This window comes from Cajanus cajan, chromosome 8 (genome assembly GCF_000230855.2).
Source record: "Cajanus cajan strain Asha chromosome 8, NIPB_CcT2T_4, whole genome shotgun sequence".
Lineage (NCBI taxonomy): Eukaryota > Viridiplantae > Streptophyta > Magnoliopsida > Fabales > Fabaceae > Cajanus > Cajanus cajan.
The window spans coordinates 15153026-15169106 of NC_138524.1; the positions used below are offsets into that span (position 1 = coordinate 15153026).

Genomic DNA, 16081 nt, shown 5'->3' on the forward strand with positions numbered 1-16081 from the left:
AATGAGAAGAAGTTAAGGTGAAATTTCAATTTTGGGATATGATGTACGTATGTCAAATCTTTGACCAAAGACTATCCTGATGGTGACCTGAATGTCCATATTAACTTAATAATAGAGTTCTCTAATACAAATTCACATTGAACACCTACCCAATTTGTTCACTGATTACTTCTTAAACAATGTATTATGCATAAAAAATAAAATAAATCTTTCATTGACATCATCGTTGGATTGCAAATTATATTATTTTCTACTATTGTTAGAATACTAGCCCTAAGAAGTACTATTGTCTACGTACGTTTAATAGTACCATTGCTCAGCCCAAATATTATAAAAAGTAATAAGTATTTAATACATATTATAATCTATGTATATAATAACACAAGGATTTAGTCACGTGCAATAAAAAGAACGTGATGATCTTGCAAGATTTTTGTTTGCATTGCTACTATTTCACCGATTATCTAAAACCATTTGAGATTGTTTGGATAAAGATACTGTGTAAGTTGTGATACTTGTGAAATTAAGAATATTCTTGCATCAAGATTCAAGATTCTTCTATAAAAGATTAGAAACATTATTATCCTTTCAAAGATTTGCATGAGATATCAAATATATATTACATGTTGTATGCAGCAGTTACACGTATTTTGGGTCTTTGTTTAATTATCTGTGTGCATCAGTTATGCCAAAATTTTCTACTTGACGTCGGTGTAAGGCTTCAATTGGATATATTATAATACATAGTTTTTAATTTTTGAAAAACCAGTTATATATACAATCGCGTCACTTTAGTAAATCTTATCTTATTGTCAAAACCTAAGAAGTAAATCATGGGTCAATTAGAGACAAGATCCCTTAATATGTGGATCCAATGATTTGCCTTGATACTGTCAATCATTGTCATTAATGTAATTACCAATCAATGGCTGTCAGCATTATTTGCTGCCTTATTTGCTTGTAGTATCTTAATGCTAGCCTTAATCATAGGATCATGTATTGCTAGCATTTGTTATATATGTACACTGTAATCATCAGATCAAACATATCGTCTTTTACCTCTCATTACATTTTCTAACTTGGTATCAGAGCTCTTAAGCCGTGAAGGCTCTTGATCCAATACAAATCATGGCATCCGCTGCAGATTCAAAATCCAAAAATGATCTCCCATCCACTATGTCTGTCAAGTTGGACAGAGACAACTATCCACTATGGAAATCCTTGGTGATCTCTATAGTCAAAGGCTGCAGGCTCGATGGGCACATGCTAGGGACAAAAGAGTGTCCTGAAGAATTCATAGCTTCTACAGATTCAAGCAAGAAGCCAAATCCTGCCTTTGAAGATTGGCAGGCTCATGATTCACAACTCCTTGGATGGTTGATGAATTCAATGACTATTGAAATGGCAACACAGTTGCTGCACTGTGAAACCTCAAAACAACTTTGGGATGAAGCTCAAAGCCTAGCAGGTGCACACACAAGGTCTCGAGTCACTTACCTTAAATCTGAGTTTCACAGCATCAGAAAAGGAGAGATGAAAATGGAGGAGTATCTGGCCAAAATGAAGAATCTCGTTGACAAGCTTAAACTTGCAGGCAGCCCCATTTCCAACTCAGATCTAATCATTCAAACCCTGAATGGTTTAGATTCTGAATACAACCCTATGGTGGTCAAGCTATCTGATCAAACTAGTCTCACTTGGGTTGATCTGCAGGCTCAATTACTGACCTTTGAGAGTAGACTTGATCAACTGAATAGCCTCACCAACCTAACCCTTAATCCTTCTGCAAATGTTGCCAACAAAACTGATTACAAAGGCAACAAATTCAACACAAACAACAACTGGAGAGGTTCCAATAGCAACTGGAGAGGATCTAACTTCAGAGGTTGGAGAGGAGGCAGAGGAAGAGGAAGAATGTCTAAACCAACATGTCAAGTTTGCTACAAGGTCGGGCACACAGCAGTAAATTGCTACTACAGGTTTGATAAATCTTATTCAAACTCAAATTATTTAGCAGGCAATGACAAACAAGGAGCACACAATGCCTTCCTAGCCTCACAAAGTTCTCTTCAAGATTATGATTGGTACTTTGACAGTGGTGCAAGCAATCATGTGACACACCAAACTGACAAATTCGAGGATCTGACAGAACATCATGGTAAGAACTCATTAATAGTTGGAAGTGGTGAAAAATTGAAGATTGTTGCCACAGGTTCCTCAAAACTAAACTCACTTAACTTACATGATGTCTTATATGTGCCCAACATTACCAAAAACCTATTAAGTGTGTCGAAATTAACTGCTGACAATAACATTCTGGTTGAGTTTGATGCAAATTGTTGCTTTGTGAAGGACAAGTTGACAGGGAAGGCAATTCTAAGAGGGACACTTAAAGATGGCTTGTATCAGCTCTCAAGGACTGAAAGGGACCCGTGTGCTTATGTATCTGTCAAGGAAAGCTGGCATAGAAGGCTTGGTCATCCAAATAATAAAGTCCTAGATAGAGTCTTGAAAAGTTGTAATGTCAAACTATCACCTAGTGATCATTTTAACTTTTGTGAAGCTTGTCAATATGGCAAAATGCATTTTTAACCCTTTAAAACCTCTTCCTCTCATGCTAAGGAAATTTTTGAATTAGTTCATACTGATGTCTGGGGGCCTGCACCAGTAACATCTCCTTCGGGTTTCAAATATTATGTTCACTTCCTTGATGACTTTAGTAGATTTACCTGGATTTATCCTCTAAAACATAAATCAGATACTGCACAAGCCTTTACCCAGTTTAAAAACATGGCAGAAAATCTGTTTAACAAAAGAATTAAGACAATCCAATGTGATGGTGGTGGTGAATATAAGACTGTGCAAAACCATGCAATAGAAGCAGGAATACAATTCAGAATGTCATGCCCTTACACATCACAACAAAATGGTAGGGCTGAGAGAAAACACAGACATATTACTGAATTTAGCTTGACATTACTAGCACAAGCCAAAATGCCCTTACACTATTGGTGAGAAGCTTTTTCCACGGCAGTTTATCTCATAAACAGACTGCCCTCTCTAGTCACTCAAAATGAAAGTCCTTACTCACTGCTCTTTAGAAAGGAACCTGACTACAGCTCCTTAAAACCCTTTGGGTGTGCTTGCTATCCATGTCTCAAGCCCTATAATCAGCACAAACTACAATTCCACACAACCAGATGTGTTTTCTTGGGCTATAGTAACTCCCACAAAGGATACAAATGCATAAACTCTCATGGAAGAATCTTCACTTCAAGACATGTTGTCTTCAATGAAGAACATTTTCCATTCCATGATGGCTTTCTCAATACAAGAAGTCCCTTGAAAACACTAACTGAAAGTCCATCTGCCTCTTTTTCTTTGCCTACTGCAGGTAACTCACATATTGGAGAAGCAACACCTTCCGATGACAACAATCCTGATGTCGAACAAGATCCAGCCAGTCCAACTGGAAATGCTGCAATTAATCTTAGCAGAGATCAGGCTGCAAATGATTCAAGTGCTGCACTTAATCTGAGCAGAGATCAAGATACAAATGATTCAACAAGGAACAGTCCAATTTCTCATGACACTGATCCCATAGAAACAGTTGTTGAAGCTCCCCAAGACCTTGCTGAACCAAGCACAACCATCAACACTCATTGGACCAGGAGCAAGGCTGGAATTCACAAGCCAAAGCAGCCATATGTTGGGTTAGCTGAAACCTGCACAGATGAGAAGGAACCAGAAAATGTCACAGAAGCACTCACAAGACCACAGTGGAAAGAAGCTATGGATAATGAGTATCAGGCACTCATGTCAAATCAAACTTGGGTTTTGGTACCATATCAAGGCCAAGAAAACATCATTGATTCTAAATGGGTCTTCAAGACCAAGTACAAAGCAGATGGGACAATTGAAAGGAGAAAGGCAAGATTAGTTGCAAAAGGATTTCAACAAACAGCTGGATTGGATTATGAAGAGACCTTCAGTCCAGTTGTCAAGGCCAGTACAGTTCGAATCATACTCTCAATTGCAGTGCATCTCAATTGGGAGGTCAAACAGTTGGACATAAACAATGCATTCCTTAATGGCTACCTCAAAGAAACTGTGTTTATGCATCAACCAGAGGGATTTGTAGACTCAACTAAACCTGAACATGTCTGCAAGTTATCTAAGGCAATCTATGGATTGAAACAGGCCCCAAGAGCCTGGTTTGACAGCCTCAAAAATGCCTTACTCAGCTGGGGTTTCAAGAACACAAAAAGTGATTCCTCACTCTTCACTCTAAGAGGTACAGATCACATTACCTTTCTACTTATATATGTGGATGATATAATTGTCACAGGGAACAACACCAAATTTTTAGAATCCTTCATCAAACAACTCAATGTTGTGTTTTCCCTTAAGGACCTTGGTCCACTGCACTACTTCTTAGGCATAGAAGTTCAAAGAGATGCATCTGGTATGTACTTGAAACAATCAAAATACATAGGAGACATCCTGAGAAAATTCAAAATGGAAAATGCCTCATCTTGTCCAACACCTATGGTAACTGGCAAGCAATTTACAGCTGAAGGGGAGAAGTTAAAAGACCCAACCATGTTCAGACAAACTATAGGAGCATTGCAATACTTAACAAACACAAGGCCTGACATAGCATTCTCAGTTAACAAGCTCAGCCAATTCATGAGCTCTCCCACTATAGATCACTGGCAAGGCATCAAAAGAATATTGAGATATCTTCAAGGTACCATCCAACATTGTCTACACATTAAACCGTCCACTGACTTGGACTTAACAGGCTTCTCAGATGCAGATTGGGCCACAAGTGTGGACGATAGAAAATCCATGGCAGGTCAATGTGTCTTCCTTGGTGAAACACTTGTTTCTTGGTCCTCAAGGAAGCAAAAGGTAGTCTCAAGATCTAGTACAGAGTCAGAATATAGAGCCCTGGCTGACTTAGCTGCTGAAATAGCATGGACTCGTTCACTCCTTGATGAGCTGAGACTCCCTCTGCCAAGAAAACCAACACTGTGGTGTGATAACTTGAGTGCCAAGGCATTAGCTTCAAATCCAGTTATGCATGCTCGATCCAAACACATTGAAATTGATGTGCACTACATCAGAGACCAAGTGCAGCAAAATGAGATTGTTGTGGCCTATGTTCCATCAGCTGATCAAATTGCTGACTGCCTCACTAAAGCATTAACTCACACACGATTCAACCAACTCAAAGACAAACTTGGGGTGACGCTCTCACCCATCAGTTTGAAAGGGGGAATTAGAGACAAGATCCCTTAATATGTGGATCCAATGATTTGCCTTGATACTGTCAATCATTGTCATTAATGTAATTACCAATCAATGGCTGTCAGCATTATTTGCTGCCTTATTTGCTTGTAGTATCTTAATGCTAGCCTTAATCATAGGATCATGTATTGCTAGCATTTGCTATATATGTACACTGTAATCATCAGATCAAACATATCGTCTTTTACCTCTCATTACATTTTCTAACTGGGTCTATTTGTATAAATTTTTTTAAAAATATTTTAAAATAAGTGTTTTTTTTAATATTATATTTGGTTGTGAGAAGAAAAATAAAGAAAAGTAAAGTAGAGAAAAATAGAAGAGAGAAATAAATGAGTAGAAATAGAATGGAAATGATTTTGTTTGACTTGAGAAAAATATTAAGAAATAGAAGAGAAATAAATTATAAAGTTGTTTGGTTTGGATGGAAAGAAAAAAAATTATAATTAAAAATTACAATTTTACCCTTATCATTTGAAGCTAAGTAATACGTTTATTTATTTATTTTTTTATTTCTGTAATTCGATTAAAATCATTTTTCCTTTCATGGACAATGCTTGTATGTGTTTCATATGCATGAAATGAAAATAGATTATGTTTGATACATTATTTATATACTTTAATAACATGTATGCATTTATGAATATTAGAGGGGGGAGTGGGAAGAGATCGACTACTCTATAATAAAGTGAATATATTATTATTTATTTCTCTCTTGCATTTGATATATTTGATTCACTACAACACTTAAGCATTCGAATACCGGTAACATACTACCAAGTCCCTACATTTGAATACATATCTCATTCATTTGAATACAAAATTCACCACTGAATACAATTTTGTAATAATCATACAAATTCAAATAAAAGATCAAAATCATATTTGAATAAATGAAAATTCCATTTGAATGAAACATATAAACAAATGAAAGCCCCTTCGAATAAAAGTAAATAAGTAGCATATCATTCGAATGGGAAAAATTGTGTTTGAATACAAGTATACAACATCCACAATGTCCCACGTAAAAGACAACAAATGTTATATATAATAAAATATAAAAAATGTCACTATAAATATAATATATATATATATATATATATATTTATATATAAATTTTATATATGATTACAATAATTTTAATATTAATTTTAAATAAGATTTAATAATATATTTTATGTATCATTATAGTTTATATTTATATTTTTTAATAATATATTAATATATACTATATTTATTGTATAGATAAAAATAATTTTTGTGATAGTTTTTGTGTCATGTTATTATATAATAATTTTCTTATAATTATTAGAATATACCTATTAAAGAGTTATTCTAACTTTTTGAGCTATTCAAATTAGGGCTTTACCCTTTCTTTATCATATTAAGATGACAAAAGTTTTGATGGGATAAAAATGTAAGAAAAAATAAGTTTTTCTTTCTTTATGTTATTTCCACTCAAAATCGAGAAAAAATTTACAACATGAGACCTACGTTTGTAAATTTCTCCTATTACACAACTCCTATTAAAGAAAAGAGTAAATAAAAATTAGCTGAATTATTTTCCTTCTCACCACACGATTTCGTAGTTATTTTGTTCAAAACAAATAATGTAAAGTAAATAAAAATTACTTATTTAAAAAAAGAAAATAGAAAAATATAAAAAAAGTACTTATTTTATTTAAAAATTCTTATATATATATATATTTTATTTTTTTTAAAACTTTGAATAAAGTTAAGTCAACACTATCAATCGTTAATTATTCTCACGAGCCATGAATGAGGTTATGTCTCCCCCATAATTCTTACTTTTTTCAGGCTTTTTTAAAATATATAATAATTAATGTTTTAATATGTATATTTTCTGGATTAAATATTTATTATATATAATTAAGTTGTATAATAAATTATATTTATATTATTTATATCTATAATTATATTTATATTATTTATATCTATAATCTATAGCCTATAATAAAAGGAATTGTTCCATTTAATATATATATATATATATATATATATATATATATTTTAAACATTTGATTCTTAAATTTTTTAATGATAAAAAATAATATTAAAAATTAATTATTTTTACAAAAATAAAACTTAAATTCATGGCCTTTAGATTTGAAAAATCAAATATAACACTAATTGATTGATAATTTTAAAAAGAATTAAATAAGATATAAATTTATAAAATATCTTGACTCCATTAATTATTAATTAAAAGGATCGAGGTACTTCGTGCCTTCAACAATTATATAAATGGTTACAATTATATATATATATATATATATATATATATATATTTTCCATTTTATCCTTTATCAAGAATAAATTATTGTATGGACAAAAAAGTAAAAAAAAAAAATGAAAACCAAAACAGTTATTTAAAAATGTATTCCTTTTATTAATAGTTATAGATAAAGATGATACTTTTTTTGGTATACATATTTTAACTGTTTTATCTCTTGACTTTCATAATGATTTTTTTCTACCATACTTTTTTATTTGTTTTTTTTTCTTCTTTTTCATAAATTTCTTTCAAGTTTCTCACTTTCTTTAAATAGTTACTCAAAATTGCTCAATCCTCTAATTATTAACCACTCACATATTTTAAATTTTAATTAAATGAATATCTTATTTATTTATTTTTTAAAAAACAAGGAGGTAGGAAATACCTTTTTTTATACTAGTTTTATCTATACCTTTATATAAAGAAAATTCTTTATTTTGGTACACACATTATTGTTATCAATTTTAACCTTTAAAAAATTACACAATAATAATTAATAAAGATTAGAAAAGTCTTTTGATATATATACATATATATATATATATATAATTTTTTTTTGAAATATCTTAATAATTTTCCATTATTTCCACTAGTGCATGCGTATTTAAAGAAAAGGTATAAATTTATTTTTATCCCTCAAATTTATAAATGTTGCTTTTAATTCTTATAATTTTTAAAAATTTCGTTTTAGTCCTTAAAATAATCAATAACATATCTAAAAAGTATAGATTGAACAATTATGCAGTATCATTTGAGTTTAATGTAATATTTTCATTAACAATGATATCGGTAAGTAAATTTTATGCGATAGTATTTGACAAATTTTTTTAATAAAACTTGAATATAATAACTGAAACAATATTTTTTAAATATTACAGGACTAAAAAAATTAATTTTAAATTTACTTTAAATTTAAAGGAGGAAAACGTATTTAAATAAAAAAATCACAAAAGTATATTTTACCCACTAATAAATATATAGTTAGTTACGTTGATCCTATACTTCAAAGGTTACTTTCTCATTTAACCATCAAACTTGCAATCTCCTCCAATCTTATTCAAATAAACATTACATATTATATAATGTATGTATTTGAGTGGTAAAATGACAGAATTGAGATAAACCAAAAAATGACAAAAAAAAAAAGAAGAAGTAATGTTCTTGTGGATATAATCTTTCAAGTTTTAGATTGCCATAATTAACAAAAAAAAAAAAAAAAAAAAAAGCTTATGGTGTCGGACCTTTTGAAATGCAGCTTTTATAGTTATGAAATTATATAAATACTAAATAAGCAAAGGATTAAAAAATAAGCATCTTAAACAAAAAGCTTTATAAGTACCTATATTATACTACTAATAATATACACTATATATAAAAGAGATCTTTCTTTAGTTTCTACATTTATTTTATAGATATTTATACTCATTTATTATATATTAATCTTTTTCTTATCATCACATTTCTTCCATTTTTGAAATTATTTCACTCTTTTATAATTATATATCATTTTACTTTATTTAAATAGTGTAATTTCTATTAATTTTATTTTCTTATATTATTTTTAAAATAAATTTATAGAGACGTGAAATACCTTAATTACACTAATTTTATTAATAAAGCGATATCACTTTGCGGTGGACAGTTTATTGATTATCTTATCCCTTAATTTTTAGAACACTTTCTCTCCGTAATTTTTTTAATTTAACTTTTATTTCAAATATCTCAAACTCTTTAAATAACTACTCAAAACTATTTCCACCATCTAATTAATAATTACTCACACATTTAATATTAATTATTTTATTATTTATATAATATATTTAAATATAGAAATTATATTTTATTTAAAATAAATAATTTTTTATTGCAACAGAACATTAAGTAGTTACACTACTAGAATTTCTCTTATTACATGCGGCTTTTCCTGTGAATAAAAATTCGCAGGCGTTGTTTCTACAAATTTTTCTACGAAATTTTATCTGCAAGTAATACCTTCGTAGATAATATATTTTTGTGAATTTAAAAATTTACAAGAAATTTTCCTGCGAAATTTCTTCACAAGCAATTCTGCATGAATATTTTTTACAAAAAAAATTTAAAAAAATTACTATAAATTCTATCAATAATTCTTCAACTTTCAAATGTTCACAATGAATTCACTCGAAGCATTTGTTTCCATGCCTCCAACATGTGATACATAATCTTTTAAATTCTAAGATTGTAAATTATAAGTCTAACACTAAACCATACAAATCAACAAGTAAAGTAAGTATTGCCCCAACTTATATACTCTTTAATTGTTTTATTTTCAGTCGATATGGGACTTGAAGTTTTTTTAAAATATTAAACTTATAAATTTAAATATTTTTTAATTTTCTTGCATATTAAAATTGACAGGAAAAGTTACCAAAAGTTTTCTACCATTTAGTAAACATTACTTGCGAATTTATTTTTGCAAGAAACAAAACAAAATTCTTACAATATTTTTTACAAATTTTTACTATGGAAAAAAATTTCTATGATCATTAAAATTGTAGCAAAATTTACAAAAATTTCTTGTAAATTATTTTTCGTAAAAAAATTTGTAAGAAATATCTGTAAATTATTTTTCGCAAATAAATTCGTAAAAAATTTGTGCAAAATTATTATTGCAAGAAAATTTACAAAAAATTTCTGAGAATATTTTTTTTAAGGAAAATTCGCAGAAAAATGACACTTTTATAATAGTATTATTAATTAGAGTCTTAAATCTCACAATAAATGATATTTTTTAGTATTAAAAAAAATGTATTTAGTTAATGATGAAAATATTATAAAAATGTGTAAACAAAATTAAAATAATAAAAATAAATAATTTAATTTTATTTGTGAAAATGTTGTATATCTGAAAATAAAATTTAGTTAACATCATTTTACACGGTCCACAAACCACTGGTATATCAAAGAACTTTCCAAGATCATGACTGTTCATTGCCCCTGGAGACAAAAAAAATAAATAAATTGAAGAATAGCCCTTCAAAATTGCAAGAGGCTAAAGAAGAACACCAACCAATTACATGCGAAAAAATGAAACTACCTGCAAGTATCTGAAAAAAAAATTCAAATACCACCTATTCTAAATTCAAACTACTACTGCAACCAACGAGTTTGTATCAATAATCCATTAACGATCATTGAAACAAAAAAATACTTGTTGCAATTTGAGATTCTGTGACTATTGTTGAAGTGAGTACGTTGAACTATGTTGACGAAATGAATGATTATAATACTTATTACGAGGATGAGAGACAAGAAAAATATGAAGAAAAGAACCAAGAAAAATATAGAAAAATATTAGAAAGAAATTTAGAGTTAAAAATAACAATAAATTAGTTCTTAAAAGTTTATAATTGGCTTAGATTCAATTTTTTTTAAAAAATATTTTTATTTAAAAAAACAGGAGTTAGACTTAAAAAAAATCAGTTAGATCTAATAAATCGACTTATTTTATTATATAATATTATTTTCTCAAACAATCTATTATGCATAAAATTCTATCATTGACATCGTTGGATTGCTAATTATATTATTTTCGAGTATTGCCAGAATAGAAGTATTATTGCTTAAGTCTAATAGTACTATTATGTCTACTAATAGCCTGCCCCAAATATTATAAAATTAAATATTTAATACATTAAGAGACTTCATAATATATATATAATACAAGAATTTTGTCACATGCAATAAAAAAAATTGTCATGATCACGCAAGATTTTTGTTTGCATTGCTACTATTCCAATGGGTATCTAAAACCATTTGAGATTATTTGGATAAAGACAATGTGTAAGTTGTGACACTTGTGAAATTAAGAATATTCTTGCATCAAGATTCAAGATTCTTCTATGAAAGATTATTTAAAATGGAAGTTACTTTTGATAATTCAGAAACAATTCTTATCCTTTCAAAGATTTGCTATATAGAAATATTAAATATATATTCCATGGTGTGTGCACCAGTTACACTTTTTTTTTGTCTGTGTTTATTATCTGTGTGCATCATTTACGCCAAAATTTTGTACTTGATTTAGGTGTGAGGCTTCAAATAAACAATCGGATAGATTATATATAATACATAGTTTTTAGTTTTTTAAAAACCAGTTATACAATCACGTCACTTTAGTAAATCTTATCTTCCCGTAAAAAGAAATTATACCGTATGGTGGCTGACTAGGCCGAAAACTCGAGTACCCAAGTTCAAGGCTGACTAAGCCAAAAACCCAAGTCCGTGAACGATTAGGCCGAATACCCGAGCCCACCGACCACTCGCAATCTGATCAGAACGTATCGGTGTGCTCGGTCAATCCCCGTGCTTACGCCAGGATGATTACAGAGAGGTTAATTTACGTAATGCACCGGATTAACTCCCTAATTTCTTGGGGCCTAATCCTTAATCACGGCCAATAAGAATCACTATAAATAAGACTCCCTATGAGGTACATAACTAACTTTTCAACTACCGCATTTATTACACCGAACACTTACTTGAGCGTCGGAGTGTCTTTGCAGGCACCTCCCCTCACTTCGGACTACTCGGAGCAGGACAAGAAGACCTAGACCCAAGACCAGACCCGCTACAACGAGGATAATTGGAGCGTGTTGTTGGCATATGCGTCATTTTGAAAACTGTTTTGCAACAGTAACACATTTGCAGCAGCCACGTAAATAGGAAACGACGTGCTTCCGATTTTCACGTTGCTTTCCTGATCCTTTTACTTGCTACGGTTAACATATCATGAATGTGGTCCATTTTTCAACCCATTATCAAATAACTTGCGGATATGGTACCGTGATTCCCGCACGTTTTTCTCCAACGTTCAAAGAGGCTCTACGATGGATTAGAGCTCTATAAAATTGAACACGTATCTCTGTTTTGGGTCCCTGAGCCTACTCTCCTCTTCAGTATACTACACCATCACGTATAGAGAGCAAGGGTTCAGAAACCTGAAGGAGCAAGCGAACAACAATGGCTGGAGGTTGGTCCTTTAATTTCCACAATTATGAGAATGATCTGAACGTGTTTGCTTTTGATTTTTCCATGTTTAGATCTTTAGGATATTAGTTCTTACATTTGGTATCAGAGTACGTTGTTTCCTCTACCTTGTTTTGTATCGAGTTTTTGGGTATCTCTTTTCAACCCCATAATTGTTTCTAAAACTGGAGAGGGAGTAGAGGATGATTTTTCTACCGTTTCTGTAATTAAAATGGTGTTTTTCGATGTTCAAAACGTGGAGAAATGGTCTGGTTTTCGTTTCGGGTCCGCGGGTCATAAACGGGTAAAAATGACCCGTCTCAAGGTTGAAGACGAGTGAAACGCAATGTGTTTCGCGTTTTGTTTATTTGTTTGCTATTGACATGCATATGTTTTATTTTTAAATTGCATCACACTTCACAGATGAAGCGCTTGGTGCAGTAGTTTGTTCACTTGCATATAGCTATCATGGCATGGGTTCGAATCCTGTTGGTGTCTTGCATGTTTTGATTTTCCTCTATTTTTATATGATGAGTCACGCACATATCTCTATATGTTGAAGTCACCCACGGTCAAATGATGCTGGAATGATTTCGTAATTACGTGTTGCATGCTTCGTACGTGATTGTTTTGATTCCCGTTTTTTATTTCTTGCATGCTGGAATGATTTCATAATTACGTGTTGCATGCTTCGTACGTACGTGATCAAATGATTTCTGATTTCTTGCATGTTGTTTCGTAATTACGTGGTGTAATTATTTTTGTAATACATGTTATTCTTGGCTGCATTAAATATTGGAAATTAAGAATAATGATTATTGAATATTATATGCTTGTCCAATATTTGCTTATATTTATTTTATTTTGATATTAAAATAAAAATAAGATTTATTTATTTTATTTTAATGTTTAGTGATACATATAATTTTAATAAGTTAGAGAATAGCCACAACATTTTTAATTAATTAAAATTATATATTTTTAAAGATCACATTAAGAAAAACATTAATTGTAATTAATTATATGTGATGAAATATACCCACAGGAAATTTCTTACATTTGTATGATTAATTAGGATAAAATATTATATTATATTTCTTAATTTACCCACAGGAATTAAGAAAGGGAACATAATTTGATAGTTTTATCATAAGATTACATGAGTCTAATTGAATATGACTTTAGCCCACATGCAAGTTTTATGTCACTAGATTCGTTAAAAGAGACATGTTTGCATTGGTAAAACATGACATTTATTTTAGTCTCAAGTTATGATGATGAACATGTTTTTGACATTTGCAGTTTCTCAATCTATGAATATTTCTAATATCAAGTGTGGCATTCCCGAATTAAAGGGTGACAATTATAAGGTTTAGAAGGAGAGAGTTCTTCTTCATTTAGGCTGGATGGACATTGACTATGCTATTAGGAAACCAGCACCACCGGGTATTACTGAGACCAGCACTCCAGATGCAGTTGATCTTTATGAAAAATGGGAGAGGTCAAATCGTCTCTCTGTGACGTTCATAAAGACCAACATTTCTGCTGGAATTCGGGGTTCTATTGACCATCATGACAATGTCAAGGATTTACTAAAGGCTATTGATGAACAATTTACCACATCTGATAAATCTCTTGCTAGCACCCTTATAATGCAGTTCTCATCCTTAAAGCTCACTGGGATTAAAGGAGTGCGTGATCATATCATGCGCATAAGGGATATTGTGGCTCAACTGAAAGCTTTAGAGGTTACCATGTCTGATTCTTTCCTAGTGCACTATATTTTGTGCACCTTGCCTCACCATTATGCCCCCTTTAAAATCTCTTACAACACATAAGGATAAGTGGTCTATTAATGAATTGTTGACCATGTGTGTTCAAGAAGAGGAAAGGTTAATGATGGAAGAAGGAGAGCAGGTGCTCTTAACTGGTTCTTTTAAGAAAAAGAAGAATCAAGATAATAAGAAGGGAAAGATTCCAGCTCAACCAATTATTAAGAAAGAATCCAAGTGCTTCTTTTGTAAAAAGAAAGGACACATGAAGAAGGATTGTTTGAAGTTTAAGAATTGGTTGGAAAAGAAAGGTAATTTATTTGCTTTTGTTTGTTATTAATCTAATATGACTAGTACTAATCATAACACATGGTGGATTGATTCTGGATCTACAATCCATGTTTCTAATACCTTACAGGGTATGCAAAACCTAAGGAAACCGATGGGAAGTGAGCAATGCATCTATTCAGGAAGCAAGATGAGTTCACATGTGGAGGCCGTTGGGACATGCAATTTTTAGTTTTGAGCAGTGGTTTTATTTTAAATTTAGAAAAGACTTTTTATGTTCCTAGTTTTAGTAGAAACTTAATTTCTATTTCGCAACTTGCACCTTTGGGTTTTTCTTTTAAATTTCTGGTTTTACTTTGTTGAATAAATCCAAAGTTATTGGTTTTGGTGAATTACGTGATGGTCTTTACTCTATTAATTTGCAAAATAATGACGCTGCTTATAATTCTATGCATGTTTCTTCTGGGTTAAAACGTTGTGTTATGAATGAGGATTCTTCTATGTTGTGGCACCGGAGATTAGGACATATCTCCATTGATAGAATAAAACGATTAGTAAATGATGGAGTACTTAGTACTTTAGATTTTGCTGATTTTGAGACTTGTGTGGATTGCATCAAGGGTAAGCAAACTAACAAGTCCAAAAAGGGTGCCAAGAGGAGTTCAAACATACTAGAAATCATTCATACAGATATTTGTTGTCCGGACATGGATGCAAATAGTCCAAGATACTTCATCACCTTTATTGATGATTACTCACGATATATGTACTTTACTTACTTCGTTCTAAGGATGAAGCCTTAGATGCCTTTAAAGTTTTTAAGGCTAAAGTAGAGCTACAATGTGGAAAACAAATTAAGATTGTGAGATCAGATAGAGGTGGATAGTACTATGGTAAATACACAGAGAATGGACAAGCACCTGGTCCATTTGCGAGATTTCTTCAGGAACATGGGATTGTTGCCCAATACACTATGCCTGGTTCTCCAGATCAAAATGGTGTGGCAGAAAGAAGAAATCGAACATTAATGGATATGGTGAGAAGTATGAGGAGTAATGCAAAACTTCCTCAATTCTTGTGGGCTGAAGCTCTTAAAACGGCTGTGTATATAGTAAACCGAGTTCCAACCAAGGCTGTTTCAAAGACACCTTTTGAGTTATTCAAAGGTTGGAAACCCAGTTTACGACATGTACGCGTTTGGGGATGTCCGTCTGAAGTAAGGATTTATAACCCACAAGAGAAGAAACTAGACCCGAGGACTATTAGTGGGTATTTCATTGGATATGCTGAAAAGTCCAAAGGGTATAGATTCTATTGCCCATCTCATAGCACTAGAATTGTGGAATCAAGAAATGCAAAGTTTCTTGAAAATGACTTGATTAGTGGGAGTGATTTAATTCAAGAT

At 31.2% G+C, this 16081-nt stretch overlaps 1 protein-coding gene across 1 annotated transcript; it reads left to right on the plus strand.

The window, feature by feature from the left end:
* Positions 1-14022: 14022 nt before the first annotated feature.
* On the plus strand, positions 14023-14454 carry LOC145950261 (uncharacterized). The gene has a single exon (XM_083061329.1). It carries the CDS (start codon positions 14023-14025, stop codon positions 14452-14454), a length of 432 nt encoding a protein of 143 aa, XP_082917455.1.
* Positions 14455-16081: the final 1627 nt, after the last annotated feature.

Coding starts and splice junctions, on each gene's coding strand:
- LOC145950261 (XM_083061329.1), top strand. CDS start 14,023: ATGGACATTGACTATGCTATTAGGAAACCAGCACCACCGGGTATTACT.